This window comes from Dryobates pubescens, chromosome 26 (genome assembly GCF_014839835.1).
Source record: "Dryobates pubescens isolate bDryPub1 chromosome 26, bDryPub1.pri, whole genome shotgun sequence".
NCBI classification, from domain to species: Eukaryota; Metazoa; Chordata; class Aves; order Piciformes; family Picidae; genus Dryobates; species Dryobates pubescens.
In genome coordinates, this window is record NC_071637.1 from 6818229 (window position 1) to 6830892 (window position 12664).

At 43.1% G+C, this 12664-nt stretch overlaps 1 protein-coding gene across 1 annotated transcript in view; it reads right to left on the minus strand.

The window, feature by feature from the left end:
- Positions 1–9281: 9281 nt before the first annotated feature.
- Positions 9282–12664, minus strand: part of PREX1 (phosphatidylinositol-3,4,5-trisphosphate dependent Rac exchange factor 1) — a 154465-nt gene continuing 151082 nt past the window's right edge. The window contains exons 38-40 of the mRNA XM_054173389.1: positions 11948–12050; positions 11313–11380; positions 9282–9398 (exon numbers count right to left, since the gene is read on the minus strand). Of these exons, the coding sequence (XP_054029364.1) occupies positions 9356–9398; positions 11313–11380; positions 11948–12050 (214 nt within the window). The 3' untranslated portion in view covers positions 9282–9355. The remainder of the gene's footprint in view (positions 9399–11312; positions 11381–11947; positions 12051–12664) is intronic.

Consider the following 12664-nt stretch of genomic DNA (forward strand, 5'->3'; position numbering starts at 1 on the left):
TCAACCATTAATTACTAATTTTAATCCTAATTCACCAAAAACAGACCTATTTTTTTTTCTTGCAGACTCTGCAGGGCATTAATTGACATTTCACAAAATGAGTCATTATTTTGGCATGGAGAAGCGTTTTTGAGAGGGCGAGCCACGACTACCAGAAGGGACTGTTAAAGAGCTCCAAGGGAGCTTTGACTTCTCAGCAAAAGCAGCTCTGTTTAGCAGCAGTTCAGCTCCTCCAGGCTGACTGGGGCAGCAGTTGCAACTCTGCTGTTCACACTAGCCAGGGAGCTGCTACCTGCCTTTAATTACTGGTGATAGGAGAGTCAGATGAGGAAAAGGTGTCCTAAGGCAAACAGCTTGGCTGAGGCAAACTGAACCAGGATGGGGAACAGTTAGTTTAGAAGTGGAAAAATGAGAAGGTTTATTGCTTGCTTTGCAATCAAGTTGGAAATGGGTACAGAATCCAAACAATTTGGTCCTGCAATGTACAGCCTTACAACTACAGGACTGGTTTTGTCTGTCTTGTCTATACCATCTAGCCTCCTTTGCTAGGAACTGGGGATGCCAATACCCTCCAAAACCTGATAGACCTTTGGATTTTAGATGTCATTTGGGAAAGGGCTACCTTTTTGATATGTAACTACAAAGGGTTTGACCCAGTGGGTAAGTGCTCATATATCATATCTTAAGAGAGAAACTCAGTAATTCTCCTGATCTTAAGCTCCTGTGGAATTACTATAGCCCTCATGCAACATACTTGGTGTAAGCTGTGGGCTTTACCCCTTGTTCCTGCAGCTAAATCTATAGCTCAATTTAGCTTACTGAAATTGTGTGTTCCTAAGGTCTCAGGTGTTCAGACTCCACCTAAGGGATTGTGCTATCATTTTATCAATGATACTTTCAGGAACATTTCCCACTGAGACTGTTTTCACACTTACCAATTTCACCCTTCTCCCCTTTTTGCTCCTCAGAGAATCACACCTGAATCACAGGAAGAGCTGGACTCAGCTTTTGCAACTGAAAAATCACCAGAACTGTGCTTTGAACAAGGAATCATCCAAATTGAGAAGGAAAACTATCAAAAAGGTAACCTTTGTTCTTTTTCCTCCACAGTGGAAGTCTTATTTTGTACTGGCTTAAAATGCTGTCAGCCATTCATTAAACCTTGGGATAAAGAAAACACAGCTGAAAACAGAAAGTGAAATGTTTAGTGGAGCAAACACATTGTCCAAACATCATCTTTTCCTGCATAAATGTAATGATCTGAAGCTGTGCAGATAAGCAGGTAAGATGGTCCAGTGGATAAGCCTGGAGTAACTTGGTTCTTGCTGCTTAGTGGGGGAAATCATGGTGGAAATGTCTTTGTTAAATTGTCAGTGTGAAAGAGAGCAACCCATACAAGACAGACAGACGTTTGTTTGAATGGAAAGCTGTCTGTAAGATGAGAACACTTACCACTGAGGACTATTCCAGCCTTTCAATGAGCACAGGACAAAAAAACAACCCAACAACAAACAAATTGGAACTAGTAGTGAAGATTAAGGCCATATGTCAGCTGCCAGCACAATGTAGCACCTGGGTGGAGTACTATGTGAAGAGAATCAGTTCCGTGTCTCCCTCCCAAAATTCCCTCCTGTACACTTGTGCCTGCAGGAGGTGGGCAGCCCCTGCCTTGGCAGATTCAAAGTCTAGGTATCTCTATAGGGGAAGCTTGGAAGCCAATAGTCTCTGGGGTGCCCTGGTCCTGGTCTGGTTGGGCTGCAGATGATGAGAGCAGCTGGTGAGCTGCAAGCAGACAGCGTGCAGCGTGCAGGTTGTCAGCAGATCTACAGCACTGTCCCTCGGCGCTCTCAGCAGCAGCAGTTTGCCCCTAGGTGAGCCACTGTTACTGCTAACTGGACAAGGAAAGAGTTGTCAGAGGCTTTCTAAAAATCATTCCCACTGCTCTGAACAGGGATTGGTTACTCTCTTGCCCTGTGGCTCTCACTGCCATATAAGCCACAGATGGGGCTAGGACCGGGTGTACAAGTTCTCATTCTGAAGATTTCCTGGTGCTGTTTGTTCTCTGCTCAAGACAGCTTGAGTCCAGGTATTGAACATGCTGCCCCTCAGCTTGCCTGAACAGTAGAAGGAAAAAAAAAATAAAAAGAATTGCAGACATTTCAATTGATTTCCAATAAACAAGCAGTTACCTCCTCCTCTAGTGACTTGCTGATCACCCAGGTGATTAGGATGGAAAGGAGAAAGAAGGCTGGAAGGAAAGGCAGTCAGCTCACCAGTGCAAAGGACAGGAACCTTGTAAAAAACAGTGTTGATATGGGCTTTTGGTGGACTGAGAACCATTGGGCAGGGATCTTAATGCCCTCTGTAAGACATGTTCAGTGCCCCTTTCATGATCTACATTACCCCCAGAGGAAATCTTACTAGTTGAGGTCCTTGTTTCTCAGTTTGAATTCCTTGTGCTTATTTATCATATTTTTCTGATCTTCCTCTTCCTCCTATGTAGTCTCAGAAACAGAATAGTATCTCCTGAAACTTGAGGCACAGCCACATAGCTCTGCACAAATTTTTAGTGAGAGGGGAGACAGGCACCAGCTGCCTCATTCTCCATTTTCTCCAGCATAAAACATTGCCTGGAGAGGTGCCCATTACTACTGCTGCCTGTGGTGTGTTGGCTTAGTGTGGTTCTCTTTGGCTTCTGTCCTGGTGTCATCTTTTAAGGCTGAAACAGGTCTCTTGCTCAGGAGCTACTGAAGTGGAAGCACCTTCAAGTTCTTGCAAATGAAGTGGAAATTAAACCACTGTTAAGATCTAGAAGCTTATCCTTGCCTTATAATAACATGCAGGCTACTAAACATTAAGGACTTAGGGAATTTGACAGGGTGATTCTGGCTGTTAGCCAAAACCTATCGTATCTCAAGATGCAATAATGGGACAAACCAGAAATGTGGGGTTCACCACACAGGAAGCCACAAACAAAAGTGTTCTTGAACCTCTCCTTTGACATGTTTCTCTCAATTCCTATAAAGTGAAGGCCCATGAGGCAGAGCTGAAAGGATTTATTTAAATCATGTCATTCTCTTCTTTCTTGGAAACCTGCTGAACCCTTTCAGGTGTGCAGATCTAATCTCTTCAGTTGGTTCTTTCAATGAATGGAAAGTGTCCCCAAATGTAAACCCCTGCACAGTTGGGGGAATCAAAGGTGTCAATGCATTTTCCTGGCTCTGGTTTTTTGTCTTTCCTTTTACAGAGGAAGGAAAAGCAATCTAGTTCTTTAGTTTGTGCCCTATAAAGACAGAATGCAGTTTGTACACAGCAGAAAAGAACTCTTTTAATTGTATCTTGTCCCACAAATCAAAAGAAGACTTGCCCATGAAATAGTTTTCTTTTTACTTTCTCAATCTTCTTGAAGTTCAGAAGGTTGTGCCTAGAGCAACAGCCCAAGCAGAAATGTCCCCTGTTCAGATAACTCTCACCCTCCCAAACCCAAGAGGAGTGTCTAATAGAATCCCCATTGCTATGACCCTTATTTTTTCTGGCAGTGCTTCCTGCACAGCTGAATTTCAGCTCTGGCAGACACAGGGCACAGAGCACACCCATCACACAAGAGCAGCAGGACTACAATGACAAGAGGCATTAGACAATACAAGGCAGAAAGTCGAACCAATTGTATTATCACTTTTATCTTAAGGCAGGGTACATGTGCTCAGTTAAAAATACAGAAATGTGAGGAAAAATATAGCACTATTAGTACACCAGACCCCCTCAGACTTTACTGGAAACTCTCTCTCAAACAGTCTGTACATTTTTTCTTTTTTTACAAAACACTTGAAAATGCCAATCCTATAAACTGATAGAAAAATATCTCTGCAACACTTTCCTGAACCCATGAGCAGTTCTGTTTCATGCAACATTGTCCTCTATAACTTGTCATTCCAGACTTGCCCCCCTGCCCAGATGGGGTAATGGATCTCAGGTGCAAAGTGAGCTGTCAATGCAGTGAAGCTCCAGGAATCTTACTTGAGCTCTTACAGCTGATCACCAATTACCTTCTAAAAGCCTTTTAAATTTGGTCTAACTCAAGGCCAGACTGTGGCCATCCCTACCCTTTTAGGGCCTTTTAGAAGTCTCTTGCCCTCCTTACTGGTTTGTTCTCTGGCAATGCATACATGCAGTGATTTTTATCTTGTGGCCTTGGCTCATCTGGAAATGTCTGTGCAAGGTTAATTACAAAAAGCAAATGACTGTTCTAAAACCATCAGGTCCTTCAAGCTTTAATTCAGCACTGAAGCCAGTGTAGGCTTCAGAGTACAAAGGCATCACCCACTCCACTGATCAGAACCCAGGGACCGACAAGTCTCCTCTGGCACATTTGACTGCAAGAGTGCAGCAGAGCCTGATTCACAGGGTGTCCAGGCTGAGGATTAGGACCTTCAACAAAGTGTTACCTTATGTGACAAAAGAATTTGCCATTCTTTTACAAACTACAAGGTGCTACTGTGACCTCCAAATTCAGCATGCTCTTGCCAAGACCATATCCTTAACATATTATGTATGGTATTGCTGTGTAGTGCTGCTGAATCCTGACACGGGGCAGAGCAAGGGCATCCAAAATCTCCTCAGTCATCTTTCTTTATACCAAGTGCTCACAATTAATTTATTTATGGGAACTAAAAGTAAAAATCTTTGTATCTTTGTGATATTTATCCTTTTATCCTTTCCCCCTGTTTTTCAAGTCATTAGAAATACATTAGACAAGTAAAGCACTGCCAGATTTCAAAGCATTTCAGAGTTGTTCCTCCCTTGACTCTTCACAGCATTAATGGAAAGAAAATAGTACCCCACTTCCCTCCCTGAAATGCACCAGGGAAGGAAGGTGACTTGCTCAGTAGAGCAAAGGAAGCTGAGATTGAGCACTTGGCCATTCCCATTTGCAGGACACTAGAATGTTTTCTGCTTGCAGAGGAGACTTTGTTAATATAACACAGTGCAGGGATGCTGTGACAGTACCACCAAGAGTGCTGCTGCACTGCATTACTTGAAACAGGAATGACTTTTGTATCGGATCAGAACGCAAGGGGCATGACAGCGGTTCCTGCTGCTAATCAAAGACAAGACTTCCCTTCTAAAAAGTGGCAAAACCCCATTTTGCTTTTGGACCACTTTTCTTCCCTGTCAAACAGCTACTGCTGCCTTCTCTGCATGGCAAATCTGACCTCTGTATTTGAATGCTCCGCAAACTCTGGGTTTAGATACAAATTGTACTGGGTGATTTCACTCTCGGTGATACCTGATCAGCAGGGCCCTGCCATGCTCTGTGAATAAGCTGCCTTCATGAGCCCTTAGTCGGATCAGGGTGTTTTGGTTTTTTTCCCTTTTACCAGTAACAGCTGCCAGCTGCATCACACATCTACAATGCCAAGTGTTACAACAGATGAAATACTGCACATGCTGTCAAGGAGGTAGTTGTGTCTCAAATGACTCTTACACTGAAATTCTGATTGTTAGGCCTTAGTGTTTTGTATCTTCAAATCACTTTAGAACCGTAATTAGGGCTGAAAATACCCCCAAATTAGCACCATTTGCTGATAAAATATGACAGAGGGGAAAAGGCCTTGCCAGAGTCCAGGTGGATTTTTTTTCTTTTTGATGTTTTCAGCTCTAACTGTAAATGGGATGTGTATTTGTCTAAGCATGGAGCAGTTCATCTAAAAATCCCAGTATTTCAGCCTGCAAATGAATGCTGCAATGTAAGCATGTCTAATGCCAACAGATAGCCAAGGCCTGGGTTTGGAAAGCAGTTCACACCTCCACAATGCCACAGACAAAGGGGGGACTGTTCATCTCCTGCCACAGCCAAACACAGCTTTTGCAGCCAGATAGGGCTGGACAGGGCCACCTTGTCTTGCTCAGAGGCTTTCCTGTGACTCCAGCCACCACTGCTGTGTCTTCTACAAGCCCCATTGAACAGGTTTCTTCCTTTTTGTCAGAGCCTGACTGGATGGGAAAGGTTTCTAGGGTGCAGAAGAATTTTCAGCCAGTATTTATCCCTGACTGCTTGTATTCCTCGTGGTTGTATTTGTGTTTAGCTGGAACTGTCTTTACCTTTCTCATTATTATCTTCTCACAAAGACATCCCTTACAGTGCTGTCTTGGGCTAAAAAAAAATTACCTTCTCCTGGTTTTCTCTTGCAAAATGGTATCCAGATTACTGACACCATTTCAGTATCTTTTCTCAACATCTAGCCACTGCAATTTCACTGAACTATTTGGCTTCTGCACTGTTTCTTGAATACTTCCCCATCCCAACTGGAAGTTTGCCTCCTGGTGCAGGCTGAGCTTTCTTGATTCTGTCGAAGTGCACCTCAGTCATCTTGTGACAAACTCTTTAATCAAGGTCCTTTTGTTATCAATTAACAAGAAATGCAGCAGAATATTTCATCTGAGCTAATATTGGTACTGTAAAACTTCATCCTGTTCATTTCATCCCCTTCAGGGTTCAAAGTCCTCCAGAGATTTTTGTGTGCACCCTGATCTTTCTCTAGATTAGTGCCTCCCAATTTAGCATTACCGCTAGCCTGGAGCAGCCGTGCTTCAGTCATTGATGAAGCAAACTCTGTTACCAGACTGATCTGTAAGAAATTCCACTTGCAGCTGCCACCCAGCCCCCACTCTCTTTTCAGAATTCTGTTATTTCCTTCAGCCAGCTGCTTACACACCTCATCATCATGCTGCTAGTTTCCATTTTCTCCAATTTGACTGTTTTCCAGATTTTCCATACTTTCAGATCTAGGAAATCTGCATTGCTTGGCTGTGGCAGGCCTGCTTCTTACTTTGCTTTTAGCCAGGGAGATGCTCCAGACCTCCTCTACTCTCTGCACTTGCAGGTTAGCTTGCACACTGCCTCCTTATTTTCCACATGAAACTGGTTGGTTTTTTCCCAGCACTGGAGTCAAACCTTGCAGTTTTCCAGCATCAAAACAGTTTGGTGTTTTATCTTGAACAGGAAGTCTGCAGTGAAAGCTGTACTGACACCACACAAAGAGGAAGAGTTTAGCTCTACACTGCTAGTTTGAACTAAAATCAGAAACAAATTTTCCCTTGTAGTTTAAACTTCCAACTCATCACTCCAGACAAATGTCAGAACTGAGACTGTTCAACAGAACAGGTAAGGAACTAGAGGGCAGAACAGAAAGCTGCAATCCTGTCTTCTTCCCTTAAAATAGAAACCAACTTTTACTGATAAAAACTTCATGGTTTTCAAGAATAGTAGCAGGTCCAATGTAAACAGTGCACAGTGGAAATGCCCTTAGATACTCTTCTGTGCATCTGTAATGTTTGCAGCGACTGTAAGTGTGGGCCAGGATCCTTGATAACCTGTGGGCACTGCTGTGGCTCGACTGATCAGAGCTCATGTAGCCAAAGCAGGATTTTGGCCCATGTGCTCTCTTCACTTCTGGTGTTCCTGCAGTTCTCATAATAAAATATGCATTTTAATTTGAGGACTTGGTAAAGAACCATCCATTTCTTCTTCAGACAGCACAGGGCCAGAGTAACTCTTCCAAAATTAACCAAAATTGCACTGAAATCATGACCTGCTCCCCTGGCTGCGGTACAAAATGGGCATGCAGGAAGAAACCCTTGTATCCTACAGCTGGCCACTGGCAGGTTTAACCCAGCTCCCTGCAATGGGCTGCTGTAGGTCTGAGGAACCAGGCAAGAGAGTGAAACAAAACCACCTTTCTTCCCCAAAACTGAAGGGAAAATAAAAAATTGCAAAAAAGCTGAAACACCTGCACCTCCAGCTGTGTCATGAGCCATCCTCTGTTGCAGTGTAGCCCCTTCCTAGCCAAAGGGGAAAGTGTAGGTTCAGTTTCCGAGTCGGTTTGGATGTTAATAAGGTCAAATGAAGCCAGCTTAAAAAAACCAAACAAGGTCTCACAAATAAAAACCCCAAACCTTTATTTTCTAGGATATACATCGCTGCAAAGCACTTCTGGCTCTTCTATGAAGGGTTTTATTGGGGGCTGTGGAGGAAGAGAGGAAAGGTGAGTTCCTGTACACCCTCTACTGACACTGCTACAGCTGCAATCCCTTAGGGCTGGGTGGTGGTATTAAGGCACTCACTCCAAGAGAACCTGATTTCTGTCCTGAGACTGCTGACATGTTGCAATTAGTTTCAGCCAGTAACATGGAGGAAAAAAACCAAAATCACTGTGCTTAGGATAATACTGACAGAAGGGAGAACAATTCTTCTTCAGACAGGAAAAAAAATAAAGTACAGTATATACACAATTCCTTTTCTCTTTTAACTTAAAAGCATCCCTAATACATCTTAATAACTGTATTAAAGACTACTTAAATACTGAAAGACTTTAAATAATGTAGATTACTTTTTTTTCTGCAGTAAACTGGGAGCAGCTGTGTCATTGCCAGCATATTGGTCCCATTTTAAACAATATAATTTTTATTTAAATCTTGTATATATAACAGGATCAAACCCACATCTTCCACTCCACATAAATAAGTATAGTTCTTCTGACCTGTTTTAAAAACCTACATCTGTTCACATAATCAGATTCTAAGACTGCGTTTGTCCTTCGTAGCGGTTCCTGCCAAATCCTTTGCTCCTCCTCTCTGCTCTCGCACAGCGCTGTGGTTCCAGAGTACATAGCAGGGCATTAGTAAAAAGAGTTAATCAAAACCCAGAAAGCTACAGTAAGGTGAAGTGATGTTAAGGACTATGGAATGTATACTCCGCAGCATCGAGAGGTCAGTTCTCGTTGGGCTGAAGTGGAAAATGACTCCAGAAGGGCTTCTTCGTGTTCATACCATGAATAAACCATAGATTGTGCTATTCCTGGTTCAAAGTGCAGGTCAGTTCATGGAAAGGTGGTGGTTAGGAAGCTGCTGCTCAAGGACGCTGACCAAAGTTATGCTGGCAACAAAACCTATGCCAGATGCAGCAGAGGGAGAGAGAAACATGTCACTGGGGATCTCCTCACCCAGACTGTGTCTGGAAATCCACAGCGTGCAGAGGGCAGCACAAAAGCCCTCAGTAAAACCACGCTTTGTCCCTTTGCCAGGCATCTCGCAGTGGCTGTGACATCCACCTTGGCGCTCTGGTGTTGGTTTCAAGGATTTCTTCAAGAAGTCAATACAAGAATCCCTGCACATGCTACAGGAGTTCAAAGGCAGATTCCTGGTTGCCTGGGTCCAGCAGGTTCGTCTCCTACCAAAGCAGAGCAGGATCTCCTCTCTCTGGATTCAGCACCATCAGTGTGTCAGCGTGTGTCCGCAGACAGGGCTGCTCGGAGCCAAACGCTTTAAGCATGCTGCAAGGTAGGTGTCTCTCTGGTTACAGATCTCCATCTGTAGGTGGCTGGCACAACCTATAGAGTCTTCAAGGCAGATGAAGAGAAGGGTAATAAATATCATCAGGATGATAACAGTTACAGGCATAGTACGAGAGTCACTTCTCCTTTGCCATTCCACAAGCCTTACAGGTAATCTGGTATCAAGAACAGCACTATTGTCAGTTTGAGCAATTGCAAATCAATGCCTAGTGCCACTGGTGAGCTGGTCACTGAAGTATCTGCAATCACTGTTTAAATACTAGTTGAGACTTTCCATTAATCCTTTTTATCTTCAGCCCAATTTGGGTCTCCAACAACCCTGTCTCTCAATTTCTCTTGTTTTAAATTCTTGTTTAGCATTTTTCCTCATGAAAGAATTCATCCCTCATATAGACTGGGACCCCACACAGATAAAAGAACATGTGTGCTTATTGACACAGTTGAACAAGCTGTAGAATCAGTAATTTGTGTATTCAGAGAGAGGTTTTAAATCAAAAGATTAGCAAACTGAGGCCAGTGGTTAAACCTAAGCACATCATGATTGTCTGTGGAAGCTTTTTCTTGGCTTTTCTTCTCTACATGTGAATAAGCTTAAGACCTTTATAACTTCTTTTTCAAAACTGGTACTACAGAGCTGAAAAACCTCACTGGCTGGAAGACACAATCCTGAGAATTAACATTAATTCAGCAGATCTCCTTTTAACTTTGTTCAGTTTTATTTCACATTATGATGATGGAAGCCAGCAGGAACACACAGATCTAAGCTTTATTGCCCTGAAATAATCCAAGTCCCAGAATTTGTCATTATGATTTAGAGTGTATACAAAAGAAGAGAAATGCCTCACTTATGATTTGTTTGTAAAGCTGTTTCTTTTTGAACATAGCGTGCTGTTACGGTCATAAAAATGGAGCTGAAGTAATGTACGGCCATTAATAAGGCAAAATAATCCTGCTGCTAAAACGCTGATGTATGGCACTAGGGACACAGTCTAGGAGCCAATGCTGACTATTATTTTATTCCTTTTGAAACAGCAATTGCAATCCAACAGAAGAGTAAGGTTCTAAGTGCCAAATACTGCGCCTTTTAAGGTCTCTCAGAATATAAACCCAGGCCAGACTGTTACAGTAAGGATCACCACAGCCTCTGAATTCATTTCCTGTAAACATTTTGAGGAGCAGATAGGGGGGAAAAAGTGGCAGCACTTGTTTAGGCTCACTCAGAATCCACAATGGGTGAACAGGACAGCAATGCTTTAAGGAAGTCTTCCTGACAGCGTATTAAGAGTGTTCTTTGGAGGACTGTAGCACTAGCAAATACACTTGCTCTGGCTGAAGGGATGGCAGAGATTTTACTGGATCTTTTCTGATGCTGATTCTTGCAAGCTACAATTCTTTTGCATTCCTGTAATCAATGATCTTATTGAATAGAATCAGACGTTTCTCTGATATCTGTAGAGTGCTAACACTGTCTTCTAGTCAAAACCATCTATAACCCTTAGCAACTGATCTTCCTAAGAGCTGCATTCCTCTATGGTTACTCTGACTTAAAGTGCTTACCCTTAAATGTCTTCTGCCACAACTGCACAGTCAAGCTCTGCTAAGCATGCAGTGGTATGAGTCTGTGAATTATCCCTGCAGACCTGCTGTCACATTTGTCAGCCAGGATTTTTCCTTTCTAAGCACCACACGGACGGCTGTCAATCACTGGCTTCACCAGCTCCCAGCAGCAGTCCAAACCTGACCCTTCTCACTGATCAGATATGGCTTTTGTTCAGAAAATACTGAAACCTTAATCTGCAAATGGCAAGCAGCAATTGACAGGGCACTTAACTTAGGACAGAGAGAAAGAAGAACAGGAGATTTTTATATCCTTTCCCCACTACTGCTACTAAGGAGCTCTGGTTATACCAGGAACTGTTACAGAAACACAAACAGAACGCACGATACACAATCACCTACCGAGGTGCACACTGTGGCATTTGGTCCATCACTTTCAGATTCTTGGCAGAGATTTCAACTCTTGGTCCCTAAGGAAACAGAAAATTTATGGTACTGACAGTATCGATAAAGCATCTGATCCTTAGGGGAAAATATTATAATGGGAGTATGGTTTCTATCTGAGAATCCATTAACTACTTTCAGAAGATTTGGAATCCATTGGGTGGATACATTAGTCATCTGTGTTTACTTAAAAGATGGAATTAGTCCCACAGCACTTTAGCAGCACTGCTGCCTAGCACTAGGGAATTCCTCCTATTTAACACTGTGGTTGAGACTTGAGGTTTTTATACACATAAATTATCTTAAATATACTGGATAGTTTCTACTTTCTACCAGACAGTTTCTACTTTCTACCCATCAAGACAAAGGCTTTAAATAACATCCACTGAGGCACTGGTCTGAATGGCCCTAACGGCTGTACAGGCAAAGTGAACTTGATCCTGTCAGATGTGTGCAGCTGCTCAGCCATCAGCTTTGGCTGCATGGGTCTGTAGTACACAAACCTCAGTGGCACATGGAGGCAGACTGGTGTTTGTGCAGTGCTGTTACTGGAACGAGACAGAGGTGTGCAGCAGACACACTCAAACCCCCACCTGCTTCCGCATGATGTCTGTGGCTTGCATGATGCACTTGGGCAGAAGGCCGTGACTCCGAGCCAGGATGGCTGCTTGCTCCAGGGACACACTCAAGGTACTTCTGGACACAGCACCAGGAGAGATGACAGATCATATTTAAAACATGTCAATGGGTACATACAGGACACTGAGCCCTTAGGTGTGACTTCTGTTAGCTAATGTTCTTAGAGTTCCTTTGTTTTAGGTTTTTAACTTACAAAGCTGTACAGTGACCTCAGCGCTGCAATTCCAGCCCCCTCACACCTAGACACTGCAATTATTGGAGTCTGAGGCAAAGCTGCTGCAAGGCTTTGCTTCGCTGCTTTTCTGCACTGAGTCACCAAGTTACTCACACACAAGTCGCTTCTTTACTCAATGGTTTTGAGACACTGGAAGAGCAGTGCTGTGCCTGCACACACCAAGATTATAAAGCTAATTGTAAGCAGTTTCCTACATTTTCACTGTGCAATTGACGACCACATTGATTGTAAGAGGATGAGATCGCTCAGGTGCACTGGATGATGCACTCAAACATTAAAAAGTTTGCTTATCAATATTAATTATTAATAAAAACATTACAAGCCACAACCTTCCCTAAAATCAAGATGGCAGTAGATTTAGGTCCTTCTTATATTCCCTTATGCCCCATCTCTCTATTGAACAGAATCCAAGACAGTGCTCAAATCTCTAGACAGG